This window comes from Phyllopteryx taeniolatus, unplaced genomic scaffold (genome assembly GCF_024500385.1).
Source record: "Phyllopteryx taeniolatus isolate TA_2022b unplaced genomic scaffold, UOR_Ptae_1.2 contig_24, whole genome shotgun sequence".
In the NCBI taxonomy this organism is placed as follows: Eukaryota; Metazoa; Chordata; class Actinopteri; order Syngnathiformes; family Syngnathidae; genus Phyllopteryx; species Phyllopteryx taeniolatus.
The window spans coordinates 400673-416582 of NW_026903162.1; the positions used below are offsets into that span (position 1 = coordinate 400673).

At 38.7% G+C, this 15910-nt stretch overlaps 1 protein-coding gene and 1 long non-coding RNA gene across 2 annotated transcripts in view; one reads left to right on the plus strand and one right to left on the minus strand.

Annotated features, from left to right (window-relative positions):
• iqgap1 (IQ motif containing GTPase activating protein 1) overlaps positions 1-15910 on the minus strand; it is a 106457-nt gene that overhangs the window by 65181 nt on the left and 25366 nt on the right. The window contains exons 3-4 of the mRNA XM_061764848.1: positions 3932-4088; positions 402-479 (exon numbers count right to left, since the gene is read on the minus strand). Of these exons, the coding sequence (XP_061620832.1) occupies positions 402-479; positions 3932-4088 (235 nt within the window). The remainder of the gene's footprint in view (positions 1-401; positions 480-3931; positions 4089-15910) is intronic.
• On the plus strand, positions 12519-14807 carry LOC133473261 (uncharacterized). Its single transcript, XR_009787013.1, has 3 exons — positions 12519-12656; positions 13301-13418; positions 14153-14807. It is a non-coding gene; the product is annotated as an uncharacterized LOC133473261 (long non-coding RNA).

Here is a 15910-nt window from a genome sequence, read left to right on the forward strand (position 1 = left end):
TACATGAAATTAAAACAGGAACATTCAGAGAGAGACTTTCCTTTCTTTTGCTGGTTGGGGCTTTTAAATTGTACTGTCTGTTGTTCAGTTTCCTTTGTTATGAAGTATTTGATGTTGAAGCGTTAAAGCAATTGTTGAAATAAAGATATCTATTCTACACGCTTTCTTATGAAAGTGCTATGTGAATCTCAATTATTATTTGCATTATTATTATTAAAAAATAATAATTAGTGTTGTGTCCTGCGATTGCCTGGCAACTGGTCCAGTGTGTACTGGTGAGTTGCCAATGCAGATACAGCAAGAAACTGGCATTTTTCATTCACTCAACTAAAACGTGTCTTACGTAATTTGAGGAGGAGATTCTATCATTGTAGGTAACACAAACATACTGCAACACTCACCTTTGGCAGCCCTTTCTCTGACATGGCATTGAGCCACTGGATGACATTATCAGTGTGTCTAAAATGCAGCCCTGTTGCCTATGAGAGAGAGAGAGAGAGGGAAGGGTGAGACAATCAAGAGTAGTAAACTGAGGGGCCCAAATTGCCAAATGCTGTCAGCACCTTCCAAAACAAACAAACAAAAAACAGGAAAAAAAAACCAGCATATTAGCTCAGTTAATTAGTTTTTAAATGTCTCAATGGTCTTGGGCCATCATATCTATCCAATATGCTTTTATCTTATCAACCCTCACGGGTCTTGGGGTCCTCTGGCAGTGGCCTTTTAATCATTCCAAAAACTACAACAAAAACCCATGGAGAGGCTGCTTTCAGCCATTATGGCCCACACCTCTGGATCAACCAGCCAGAGGGCATCAAGAACACAGAGACTGTCGATGATTTTTAAAGGAGGCTCAAGACTCACTCAGCTTTTAACTGATTTACTCATGTTTATTTTACTAATTTCACTTATTTATTCATTTATCTATTTTTACCTATTTTATCGTATTTATATCCTTTATAGTATCTGTTATTGTCCTTTACCGTTTATCCTGTTTTATTGTTTTTTAATCCTATTAAATTTTGGTGTGTGTTTGGTCTGCCGGCGGGGATGTCATCCTGTGGCTTCCTTGGGCCAAACACTGTCGCCCATGTATTGTGTGCGGGGGAAAAAAGAAAAAAATGAGGAAAAATTAGTGGTGGTCGTCATCGGTGCTCGGGAAAGGACATTCATTCAAAGATTGCTTGAGGTATGTTCACTTACTTTTAATATGATACGGCTCGTAAGCAGGCAACAAAACGTTATGTAGCCTAGCAAGCTAGTGCTAGCACTAACGATTGTATGTAAACTTGCCGTTGTGGTGTCAAATCATGCTCTAAAGCTTTGGTAAACATTGGTTCGTGCGTGTGAATAAATGTTGACAATGACAACCAAGCTTGTTGAAAACAGCAAGCAAAGGAGGCAATGCACCGGTCACAATACGCAATCCTATTGGTCAATATCAAGGTGTGTTGTCGGAGAGTTGTTTTGATATGTCACACTACACGAAAGATATCTAAGAAAAAAAAAAAAAAAAACATGCTGGATTTTTCATTTTTGTGTCATAGAGCTACCGTAGGGCCAAATCGTTGGTCATGGATTATGTCACACTACACGAATTTTTGTCATTCCCGACAAAATATGTCAGGCCCGATGTGGGAAATCACTCGCGATAGTTCATCGGGCCAATTTCGGGGCTAAAATCCTATAGTGTGATCTAGGCATTACTAACAGAAACTTAGCCAAGCGGCATCTCTTTGAATTCTGAGTACTGTCGAAGGTGTGGCTTGTTTATTACAGTGACAAGTACAGTATAACACAACCAAGCGGTACATAAAAGGTGCTTTTTGATCAGTATAGTTACTGTGTGACATACAGTCCCCTCCAAAAGTATTGAAACTGCAAAGTCAATTCATTTGTTTTTGTTGTATACTGAAGACATTTGGGTTTCAGATCAAAGGATGAATATGAGACCAAAGTTCAGAATTCCAGCTTTCATTTCATGGTATTTACATGTAGATATGTTTAACAACTCAGAACAGAGCACCTTTTGTTTGAAGCCACCCACTTTTCAAGTGAACTAAAGTATTCAAACGGACATTATTATAAGAAACTAAAAGTGAATAACATTTAATATTTGGTGGCATAACCCTTACTTGCAATAACTGCATCAAGCCTGCGACCCATTGACTTCACCATACTGTTGCATTCTTCATTTGAAATGCTTTTCCAGGCCTTTACTGCAGCCTCTTTCAGTTCTTATTTGTTTCTGGGGGTTTCTCCCTTCAGTCTCCTCTTAAGGAGGTAAAATGCATCCTCTATTGGGTTAAGGTCTGGTGATTGGCTTGGCCAGTCTAAGACCTTCCACTTTTCCCCCTGATAAAGTCCTTTGTTGTGTGGCAGTGTGTTTTGGGTCAGTCTAGTTGCATGATGAAGCTTTTCCTGATTTTTTTTTGATGCATTTGTCTGTAAATTGCCAGACAAAATGATTTTGTAGACTTCAGAATTAATTCTGCTGCTACATACATGAATTACATCAAAGACTAGTGAGTCTGTTCCAGAAACAGCCATGCAAGCCCAAGCCATGACATTTCCTCCACCATGCTTCACAGATGTGCTTGTGTGTTTTTGATCATAAGCAGATATTTTCTTTCTCCATACTTTGGCCTTTCCATCACTTTGGTAGATGTTAATCTTGGTCTCATCAGTCCATAAAATTTTGTTCCAAAACTTTTGTGGGTCATCTCTGTACTTTTTTGCAAAATCCAATCTGGCCTTCCGATTCTTTTTGGTAATGAGTGGTTTGCATCTTTTGGTATGGCCTGTATATTTCTCCTCTTGAAGTCAACTTCAAACAGTGGATTGTGATAACTTCAGCCCTGCCCTGTGGAGGTTGGGAGTGATGTCACTGACTTGTCTTTGCGTGTTTCTTCACAGCTCATGTTTCTGTCATCAATTGTCTGTTGCTCAGTACACCAGTAGTTTATTTATTTTTCAGGACATTCCAAATTGTTTTATTGGCTGTGCCCAATGTTTGTGCAATAGCGTTGATCGATTTTCCCTCTTCTCTCAGCTTCCAAAATGTTTGCTTTTCTCCCATAGACAGCTCTTTGGTCTTCATGTTTGCTTAAGAGGAAATGCAGTTTTCACAGGTGAAACCCAAAGCCAAAAACAAGCACTATCTAATGTTTAAGCAAATCAATCTAAAAGGCAACACCTGAGCAACTAGAAACACGCATCAGTCACGTTCCAATACGTTTGCTCACTTGAAAAGTGGGTGGGTTCAAAAAAAAGGTGCTCTGTCCTGAGTTGTTTAATACATCTCGATGTAAATACCACAAAATAAAAGCTGGAATTCTGAACTTTTTACTCATATTCATTTTTTGATCAGAAACCCAAATGTCTTCCATATACAACAAAAACAAAGGAATTGGCATTGCCATTCCAATACTTTTGGGGGGACTGTCTGCTCCGTCTGATGATCTGTATGTGGCAAAGCTTTTAAGTGGGTAAAAAATAAAATAAAATGAAATAAAAAGTGGCAAATATGGCCAGAGAGGAATAAGAGTAAAATGGGTCATAAACCCAAACAGGATAGTTTTGGTGAAGCGAGATAATGGAAATATTTGTTTTCTCTCAAGGTTTCTTCATTTAAGTTTGAACAAATTGAACACTTCCAAAACTTGTAGTAGTACAAAGAATATTTGTCTTATTGCTAGTCAGCTGATCTAAGCTGGTGAATGCACAGCCCTGAACCTAATGTATTAATATGTTACACCATTTTAAAATGCTAGTATAAAACATTAGAAATTGGAGATAAGCAGCTTGGATGTGCAAAGAAATAATTGGTTGGTCTCTGGTTCCATTTGGTAGTTTAGGGGTGTAAATACAAAAAATACGTAAAGTAACTAAGTTACTTTTTCAAGGTAACTGTGGCAACACTGGTCGTCACCTTGTAACGTGTCTGCTCGCGGTCGTAGATTTTCTTAAGGGAGACGGTGCGTGGAGCAAAAAAGTTGCCGAGTTTGGCTAGGTAAACTCCATTGCGCAGGCCCTCCTCCAGCTCAGTTGTAGGTGGTAACACTTCATCCAAACAGGCTTCCATCCATCTGCAAGGAGAGCAACATCATCCATTTCAGTAATTTCTTATAGAATGTCTATTTGAGTTAATTGTAGGTAATAAGCTTTTATCTCAATTGATTAAATGCGATATTTAGGCAGAAAAAAAGTGTTACACATAGACCGACACTTGAAGCCAAGACACTTAATAATGCCCTTTTAATTCAAACTCATAGATCTTTCCACACTAAAGGGTCCTTCAACCAAACACAAACAACCCAGCCCAGTTTAACCTCTCCTTCCCAGCATCCCTCATGTATGACATTTCATTTCTTTTAGGACATATTGTGAAGCCGCCTTCTTGCCATGTGCCTGTGTCAGCCTTCAGCTTTAAGGGAGACCTGCTGAGTTCTCCCACATGGACAACCCTGGTGTGACTGAATTCCACCAGCTCGTCTTCACCACTTGATAACTGTGGACCAAATAGGTCAAAAATGTATTTCTTTTAAGCAGAATAAATCAATTTTGGCTTAAAACGGTCAGTTTAGAACTATTTCTATTAATATGTGTGCATATGACTGATGTGAATTACTGTATATCTGAAAGAGTTTTTTAACAAGTTATTGTATTTGCATACTTTTAACTGCAAATAATTCTGGAAAACTCTGATTCCCAGGGTTCACAAACCATTTACTTTCACAGGTTTGTTGTTTTGTGTGGCTACATATAGCTTCGTTCTAATGAACGTTTTGTTTTTGAAATGTCAAACAAGCTTAAGCTGAAGAGCACAAATGTCTTTGCCCACACCATAACATAGAAAACACGTGAGAAACTAGGAAGAAGAGTTTCAGTGTCAAACTGATAAATTAGTTGGCAGCTTAAGAAATCATTTATACTGTAATTTGCTGCGGCTCTATCTTGCAGTGGAACAGATGGCTGATGTCAAATGCCTGTCTTTCAGCTTAGCTCAGCTCTACTTGCTTTGGTTTGGGGAGTTTGGTTTTCCCCTTACTGAGGGAAACTGCAAAAACCGTACTGAGTTGAATACATCAGTCCATACAAAACAGTTATGACAAACAACAACAATGGAGGAGAACGATGGTCTCCTGTATTTACTTCTCGGTATGTGACTGTTTGCCAGGAGATTGATTTCATCCAAGGTCAAGAAAATGTTCTACTAGAAATAGCAGCTTGTAGTACCTGCCAATACCATGCAGCGTAAAAGGGGCAAAAGAGGGGGGAAAATAGATTTCCTCAACACTTTGTTACATAATACTGGAAGGAAATGCTGATTTGAACTTCAACAACTTAAAACTACACATGCTCTAAAAATGCAACACAACGTTCTGAACAAAAGTGCAAAGTTAGATTTGCACAAAAAATTAGATGACGTGGACATCTATTAAGTCAGGCATCACGGACAGATTTCCATTCTTTGCTCTGTAGGAAGTATTGCTGCACATGCTTCTCAAGAGACAGACATGATACCATGTTATCCTATAAAGATAAGATCATTGGCAAGGAAAGGACATTCAAAGAGGGCAAGCAAGTTAACACTACATCATATTTGCCCAATCAAACTAATTAAAATTAATATTAATCAAAACTTCTTCGCTAAGGTAACATTTGCTCTGATTAGGAAAGCCTCAAGTTTATCTTCACTGGCGAGGAAGCTCAGAGTGAGGGCAGACAGAGTGAGGTCACACTTGGCCTTTTGAAATAGGCACAGTCCCGCTGGTTTCATGCTGCTAAGTAAATACTCCCACTCTTCCATAACTAAGGTCTTTGTCAAGCAACAGCATAGTAGGGACATTTAAAGATTATTTTCTACATAAACAACTAACACTTACCTATTTCCACAACCAGAGTTATGTACAGTATGTTCCTTAGTGGCATACTCTATTCAGTGTGGTCATGCTCCTAAAATATTTGTATCATATATTCTGAAGTCATTTAAGATATTTGGACCTCATACATTCACACACCTAAGACACCCACATGTTGCTCTGCACAGGGCAGCGCCCTGTCACCTGAAACAACTCCCCTCCAGGGATGTTGGAACACAAGGTCTCCACACAAGGTTTCTATTGAAGTTGGGGTGGCTATCCTGTAGTGCCGGGGCTGGGCTTGCCAGACAGGAACAAACTCCCCTTTCACTATGCACTGGACCAGTGAAAGGCTCCATGAAGACTAATGGCTCCTTTATCAGGCAACACACCCTTTCCAGCCTCACACTAACACAGACACACCCACCACTAAATCTGTGAGCCAGCAGCTATAATTGTTTTTTTGTTTGTTTGTTTTTTAAAGTTGAGTGGTTTGAACAACAGTGGAAAGCAGTCAAAATTCATTTGAAGTATTCATTAGTAAGTCAGCAAGTCTCAACAAATATACAGTAAATAATAGGACACAAAACACAGTACCTGAAAGTTTTAAAGAGCTGGATAATTGCCAGGATAGTATCTCATCAAGAATTCAGTTTTTGGGGTACTATGTCTATGTTAAATGTCTTTTCTGTTTTTAATGTTAGCATGCCACTGATTCTGACATTCTTTAGACAAAATCCGCCAAGGATAAAAAAAATACAAGACACTTGTCATACTATGTTAAAATGGGGTTTTGGCAGTCTGGCAGAGCATTGGAACAAAGCGAAGGGTATTCAGTGTTGTCAAGTTTGTCAACTTAGCAACACTGTCGTCAATTTATACAGAGGTTTACACAAATGACAACTGCGTGGAAGCTCGAGCCAAAATATTCGACTTTAATGCAAAGCGGCTGCACAAAATGGCTACTGTACAGTATAAAATAATAATCATGTCTTCCCTCTGTGCAGCAGTAGGAAACTGGAGTTGTGCTGAGGTCACAGGTCAGTCTCATAGGAAGAAGCCTGTGACTGACCACTGTATCTCCAGGAAGAGATCAGTGCTCCCTCAACCCACTGCTTTGGAAATACATCCTCTGTTCTACAGCACAATTTAAATCTAGCATGACACCTAAAGTGAAGTTGCTGACTTCACTTCCACACTACTTCACATGATAGTATAACGGACACACACAGTGCTTGAAAATCAATTAATATTTCAGTTAATATTTGATTTTTAAAAGAACTAGGTAGGAACCATATTAACAGCCAAGCCTAGAAAAAATATTTTCTTTTGTTTATTGCAGGAGGCCCCAAAATGAGCTCAGCTACACCATTGTTTAGAGAGCACTGTAGCCTATAAACAAACAATGAAGGTACACTTCATTATGTGAACTGACACATCATAACAGACAACACATTTCACTCAAAACAAGTTTAGACATTACCAGCAAAGTAGCATGTTTTTTTTGTTGATGTCAACATTTTAATCTTGAACAACTCCCAATATAGCGAAAAACCCCGAGCATAATTGGACATCTCAAACCCAAACCTGTCGGTTTTATCTTCATTTTTACAATTATAATTATAATCTTCACATACAACTCTGGAATAAGTTTTAAATTAGAAGCAGAATAACACACATTAGAAACACAAACCTACAACATTGGCCACATCAGATCAGTGTTTTCCATTTCATTTTGTACAGTGCTGAACCGGACTGCAGTTTATGGTGAAAACATGGCTTTACATGGGTACTAATTTTGGCTGTTCAGTGAGGAGTTTATTCAGGGAAACTTTACACCTCAACATAAAACATGACCCCAACTAATGACTTGCATTTAGCTTGGAGAAATGATACGAGATGGAAAGCATTAAAAAAGATGAATGGTAGTTTTATCATTCAAAACATAAGGAAACATAGAGCCAAATGGTCCATTACATGCATTGCTGCAACAGTGGAGTCTATGCACCAATTGGCCTTTCACTGCAGCAGCCTTTGACCAGCCCCACAATAAACACAATTGATAACTGAACTTAAGACTTTTGGGGAGATTAGACATCATATTTACCGAAGACAGCAACATAATTCATGTCTCAATAAAATATATATGGAAATCGCAGAGACAAATGACATTCAGATTACATTCATGATCATTGTGGACACTGATTCCATGGGAATCAGATTGTGACTTTTCTTCTGTACACACACAAATCTCTTTTTGGGGCAATTGGCTGGCAACCAATTCAGGGAGTACCCCACCTCCTGCCCGATGATTGCTGGGATAGGCTCCAGTGTTCCCGCGACCCTTGTGAGGATAAGCGGCTCAGATAACGGCTGGATGGATGGATATACAGGACAATCAATGCAATAAATCCCACCAAAATTACGACATTGCAACAACTCATATTCCTTAATCGATTATGTACTTTATGGAGTGTATGGTGAAGAGTTAAAACATTGACCCACAAGTCAATGCCACAGATTTTGATTCTTATCCTAGAGCAGTAGTTATTGAACTGCTTACACCAAGTACCGCCTCAAAAAATATTTGGTTCTCCAAGCACTACCAAAATGACCAAGGTTTCATGCCTAAAAAGTATATTTAATTAAAGGAAAATAAAAAAATTATTCAATTAAAATGCATTGCACATAGTCAAAAACTGTACTTAAATATTTAATAATAAACAACAATATACTCACTATTTCTCCTCTGATTCTCTCCAAGATCAGACGAGATCCGCCAAGCGTGGAATCGACCAGCCCATTAATTGTGTATGTGAGGCTGCGGTTGCACGAGCTGGAAGCTTGCGGCGTGGAAGGCATGCCCTAGTTGAAAAACTTTGGTTGTTTTGTTTTGGTTGGGTCAGCACGTGTATACCGGGATTTGTGTCCATGCCAACAAAGCACAGACAGCCTCTAGTAAAGTCCCCACAGTCATTCATTGTGAGAAAAAGTATGTTCATCTTCATATTGAAGGTATTTTCTACTTCTGTGTTCATTTGTATTTGTTGTTCCGGGAAACAATTCACTATGCTTGGTGGCTGGAATAAGAGCATGCAACTCAGTCGGTAACGCATGTGCTTGTGTATTTATACAAGTTAGTTAACTGTAAACATTGCTCACTAAACAGCGTTCTTGATATCATGTATGTATTCATTTGTTGTTATCATTTATCCTATGTTTGTGTTCACTTATCAAACTGTATTTGGTTAATATTTCTCACACTTGAAGTTTTAAGTCCTATTATATATTTGCTTCTTTATTGTGGTTCTTTGTGTTTATATTTTAAAAGAATATTTGTTTTGGATCCATGACAGGGGTCATGTTTTTATTATTATTTATTGTGTTTTTGCATGTGACCTGACCAACCTCGATAAGTAAACCTTTAACTAATTGAAAAATTTATTTGTGGCCCTTCAGGGTTTGTATTTGAGTACCTCTGGTCTACAATATTCACAAAATTCTACTGTACTATGTTATGCTAGGATCAGACTACAAGACAAACTTGGTCTTTCACAATTGTACTATGTCAGACTACTGCCATAAAATCTTGCTGTATCTAGGTCAGACAGTGGCAACACTACACGACATGTATTCCGATACCACTGTATCCCGTCTTTTACGATCACTGGGATTTATCTTTTCAAATCAAACGCTGTCGGAAAGACGGAACCAGAAAACACCCGTGACCAGGGCAACAATGGGTCGCGCCAATGTATTATGTGGGGAAAAAGAACAAAATGAGAAAAAATTTGGTGGTTGTCACCGATGCTTGGGAGAGGATGTTCATTCAAGGATTGCCTAAGGTATGTTAACGTACTTTTAATACGATACGGCTCGCAAGCAGACAACAAAACGCTACGTAGGCTAGCAAGCTAGTGCCAGCAATAACGGTTGTACGTAAACATGCTGCCGTTCTGTCGAATCATGCTCTAAAGCTTCGGTTAACATTAGTTTGTGCGCGTGAATAAATACTGACAACGGTGACCAAGTATGTTGACAACAGCAAGCACGGGAGGCGAAACACCAGTCACAATACGCAACCCTATTGGTCGACATCAAGTCTGTGCTGTCGGAGTTGTCGATATGTCACACTACACGTACACGTCGTAGGGCTATCGTAGGGCCAAATGGTTGGTCGTGGATTATGTCACAGTACAAGAAGTTTTGTTGTTCCCAACAAAATATGTCTGGTCCGATCTGGGAAATCGCCCACGATAGCTAATCGGGCAAATCGGGCCCTTTTGATTTGAAAAGGTGATTTTCGAACAATTTATTCTCAGTCAATGTGGCCCACAATGAACATATATACTTACAGTAACTGCTTAGTCAAACTAGAAATGTGGCCTGAGGAAGGATGCTATCATTTATGCAGAGTGACATTTTAACAAATATTGTCTGAATTGGGGCCAAACTTAACGAATGTTATCTTTTGAGCTATTTGTTGCTTCAATGTGTGTTTTAAGCACACATTGCTTTAAAAGTTAATACAAGTAAAAAAAAAAAAAAAAATGTCTTGTTTTGAAAGTGGAGACACTAAAACAAAGACAGGTTCTATCGCTAAAATAGTATTTATTCATATACACTATATTGCCAAATGTATTTGCTTACCTGCCTTGGCTAAAATATGAATTTAAGTGACATTCTTAATCCACATAATCCATGATATGAGATCAGTCTACCCTCTGCAACTATAACACCAACTATTTTGGAAAGGCCTTCCACAAGGTTTAGGAGTGTGAGTGGGAATTTATGACCATTAGTTACAGAAGCGCATTTGTGAGGTTACACACTGCTGTTGGACGAGAAGGCCTGGCCCTCACGTCTCTGCTCTAATTCATCCAAAAGTGTTTTATAGGTTTGAGGTCAGGATTGTGCAGGCCACTCAACTTCATCCACATTAAACTCTCTCATCCGTGTCTTTAGGAACCTTGATTTGTGCACTGATGCACACTTGGGCATGTCACGATAATTTTTTTAAGAAGATATATTTTCCCAAAAACGATCAAGATAAACGATAACATTGTTGTTAATTTTTATTATAATTTCCTCTCTTGTTTCTCCATTAAAAATTTTTCTCTACTCTGTGATATGGCTTCCCTTCGGTCTGAACTAAAGAATAAAGAGCTGCAAGACTAGCCTGTTTTATATGGAGCCTTCTATTCCGATTGTAATCAGTTTAGAAGCCCAAACCGAATGACAATTCTCCAAATAAACACATCAATTGCAATAAACTGGCCGAATACGAATGCAATTTCATTCCGTTTCCCAGGGGTGGAATATTCCTTTTGCCAACCAATCAGAAGTAAATTTTTGCCATTTTGACATTCGGCAAAGAAGCTCTGTCTGCGCATGCTTTGTCTCCACGTAAATGCGCAGTGGCGTCATCGTTTACGCACGCCGTAAATATGAGGGCTGCAAAAGTAGCTCGATAGTACACTTGCAGTACACTTGCAACTGTACACACTCGCACCGGCGCGCACTCCTTCCTCCTTCGCAGTCCCGTCTCACTCACACAGACGCCCACACACACTGAGCTTCCTGTCACAATCACCTGTGACAATACCCGTAACAGAAGTATTTTGCCGAAAATTTCGACTTTAACGGTGAAATCCGACTTAAGCGGATAAATCGTGTTACGTCGCAAGCGTAGGAACGGAACTCGTTCGTAAATAGAGGACTTCCTGTAAATAAAACAACCCACCATCTTGATAAATGATGTGAGGTTCACGACGAAGTACACGGCTTTTCTGATTAAATGTAGTGCATATTTATGTATACACCTAATCAGAATACTCATGTCACATTTAAACAGTTGACCAGAGATCTTCAAAGGGAATGATTTCAATTGGAATGACAAAAAAAATCTCCATGTAAACCTGACTACTGTGTGGTTGGTCCGCTGAAGACGAGCCCTTCACCTTTCAATCAAACATACAGTGGGGACGGAAAGTTTTCAGACCCCCTTAAATTTTTCACTGTCCAGCTGTGTTTGATTATACTGATTGGACTTGATTAGGAAAGCCACACACGTCGATATAAGACCTTACAGCTCAGAATCATCTTTATTTGCCAAGTATGCCCGAAAAAACACACAAGGAATTTGTCTCCGGCAGTTGGACAGTCAAATTGACAGAGAACACGTTTGAGACAAAGACATTGACAAAAAACAGTCACTGAGCAATAAAGGGTTGCTAGTTGTCTGGTAATGCCGGTGCATTTTTTATTTTTTTTTACAATTGTGCAAAAGATGCAGAGTCCTCTAGTACGGAAGCGTATTGCATTCACTTGGATAAAAAAAAAAAAAACTCCTGTTTTTCTGAGTAATTTTTTGGAGGGCTTTGTTTTTCTGACTATTTTTTTCTGTTTTTCGGACTAATTTTTTTTCCGCCTGTTTTTCTGACTATTTTTTTCTGTTTTTCTGACTAATTTTTTTTCCGCCTGTTTTTCTGACTATTTTTTTTCTGTTTTTCGGACTAATTTTTTCCACCTGTTTTTCTGACTATTTTTTTCTGTTTTTGGGACAAATTTTTTTTTTACACCTGTTTTTCTGACTATTTTTTTTCTGTTTTTCGGACTAATTTTTTTGCACCTGTTTTTCTGACTATTTTTTTTTCCTGAGTTATCGGGACACACAAACTCACGCGAGAACCTGCGAACTGCAAGTGACTCTTTGCGGACTCACTAATGGCGGATTACTGCTCGCACACCTTCAACCTGCCCATACGCGTTTACATTACCGCTTCAATTAAGGTAAGTCACATAATGAGTAACACACATTGTATAATACTCTTAATACTTTAGTTTTAGACTGCATACTATTCTAAATGTAAGCCAATATTTACTATATGGTTTTATGTAGCAAGTAAGTAATAGACGAAGTTGAACGTCTCCTCGGCATGATTTCAGTAAGGTAACAGTTACTATATGTTTAGCTGATGCTGTTCATTGCTCGTCCTTGACTTGACAACGTGCTTTTCATCATAACGTTAGTATACAATAACATTACGCTTCCGTAAGTAGAACGAGACATTCGTTGTAACGTTAGTTTATATACTAAGTATACACTAACACTCCAGAGGCATAGTAACAGTGTTAATTGTTTAACATGGGGCACGTAAGCATGTAAACAACACAGAACGTTGCCAGTAGACTATTGAAATACTGTTAACAACAACAACAAAACTGATAAAAGCCCATATTGATCTGCTGAGTTTAGTCTTTTGCACTATTAGAGTGCCGTAATGTTATTATTTTTTAATAACCAGTCAAGGCTTTCATTACACAAGGACACAACACAAATCAGTTTTGGTGGTGATTTCAGTAAGCACATTAAAATGTTTGCAAATGATTACACATATAGATGATGCCCTTTTCCTACATTTTTTCATTGCCAGCATTGCAATGGCTACATCCTCAACCCCTGGCCTCCCACAAGATGATGATGGTCTGTGGGAATTTCTACGCAACAGAGGTGTTCATGAGGAGAGTATTCAGAAAATTAAACAAGATCATGTAAGTCACAGGAAATTTGTTCCTGCTGGTATATATGAATTTTTAAATGATTTTCTCAACTATATTTTACATTTAAATTAATTTATGATTATACTTTTACCAATACATTTTAGACCAGGGGTGTCAAACATTCAGCCCGCAGGCCAAAACTTGACCGCTGGGGGGCTACAATTGGGTCCGCAGCGTGAATTTTAAAATGAAAAAATACAGACGACATTGTGGCGGTGGGGACTAAGTATAATTTTGAGAATTATTATGCTCATCTAAAAAAGGAGTTGTAATAATTCCTAGCTCTTCAGTAGTTGATTTATCTTAAAACTGAAATACTATACTGTATTTTTCAGTTCCAAATATCTGTGTCTTATAGTTGCAAAATCTTTTTTTTAAACTTGCAAAAAAAGGTGAACCTCTGCAAACTGTTGTAGACTTGACTCTTTATCTGGAGTAAACAAGATGTTTCACATGGAGGGTCATCAGGTTCTCTAAGATATGGTCTGAGCATTCTCTATTAGAAACTTAGCTGTAAACTTAAATGTCTGATGTTATATAAGCGCACACACATTATTGCCAGCTTCCAAATCTGTTTTTATTGTCTTACACTGTCCATTGTGTTATCATCTGCATTAAGCATTTGTAATTTGTTGTCCGAGAATTAAACACAGAAGTAAATATTCTTGGAGATAATAGTTTGTGTCATCATGTCTAATGTTTTCTTTTTTTTTTTTTAAATATAGATTGACAGCTCGATAATTGGAGAAATAGATGATACTGCTTTGGCCTCTTACATTCCAGCCTATGGTGATAGGATTGCTACAAGGCATTTCTCAGTGGAAAAACAGAGAAGAGGTGGAGATGATACAAAAAGTTTCCAAAAACTTAGTAAGAAAATGGGCACAATGGGTAACAAAGCCTGTGATCATGGTTTTGAGGGAGAGAGAGAGAATACAGTGAAACCAACAAATGTGTACCTAAAAAATAATAAGCGAGCCTGGAAGACAACCAGAAAAATAGAATTAGGGTGGATACATAACAACAAACAAGTCAGAAAACGCAGCGGTGGAGGAACCAGAGTTCTGGATATTAACAAGAATGCCACTAAAACTGAGATCCTGTCTCAAGCAAAACAACTGTTTTTCCCAAATGAGAAGTCAACAATGGGAAAGTGGGAAGAGTTCAGTCATGACATCGTTAACTTTCAGGAAGCACAAGTTGATGAGGACGTAAGTGTGCGGGAGTGTTATGACACACACAAATTAGCTTTGTTAAGATTTTATTTGTTCACAAAGACCCTTGCCGGTGGAGATGACCAAGAGGAAGGAGCTGACATACCGACAGATGAGCAACATGAAAACTCAACAGAATGTGGACAAAAGAAACAAACAATGGAAAAGGTGGCGCAGCTGACGTGGAAAAGACATAGCAGTGAAATAAGTCAAATACACACAACGGAAGATGATGAGCTGAGCACTGCAGCTGTTCAGATTATTGATTTTACGTCTTTGTGTAATACATCAGAGGTCAGTTTTGGTCCTTTGACAGGGGGTCCATTTTTAGGTGATCTTGATTATACACTCTTACATGATCCAAACCTTGCAATAGAAGACGAACAACTAAACATCCCCACTTACACCTCAACTCCTAATGATGCTGAGACAGCTTTTGGTAGACCACCAAGTCCTTCCTTTGAACTTTTACATGTGACTGTGAAACTTCACCGAGTAACTCTCTTAGATGAACTTATTACCCAATTCAAGGATGAAGCAGTGATGACAAACTCTGTGAAATACAGCTTTATCGATGAAATGGGGGCAGATGCTGATGGTGTGTCTAGGGATGTATACGCTGCCTTCTGGACAGAATTCCTAGACTATGCAGCAGAAGGTGCAGATGTGAGGGTGCCATCGCTCTCCCCGAAATGGCAAGAGGAAGAATGGAAATCTGTTGGCAGGATATTGGCCAAGGGACTGAACGACCATGGGTATTTTCCATTTCGGCTGGCACAAGCCTTTACGGCAGCCATCATATTTGGTGAACACTCCGTTTCATCTGATTTACTGTTTGACTCCCTGATGTTGTATCTTAGTCAATCTGAGCGTCATCTTTTGTCCACTGCTTTGCAAGAAGCTGTTATCGGCGATGATGAGGAAGAGTTTCTTGATCTTATGGATCGCATGGGAGTAAGAACAGTACCGACACAAGATAACTTGAGAGCTGTGCTTATCCAGGTTGCCCACAAGCAAATCATCCAGCATCCAAAATATGCATTGGATAATATTGCAGAGGTTGCAGGACCAACACTCAGGACGTTTTTCCCTAATGTAGAGGATATGAAGAAGCTGTATGAGGACATTAAACCGACAACACGAAAGGTGATTAAAATGATAACAGCTTTTCCAGCTACTTCAGCAGAGAACCAAAGTTTGCGATTTTTACATCAGTACATAAGGGGATTGGATGAAATAAGTCTCCGGAAGCTGATGAGATTTCTGACT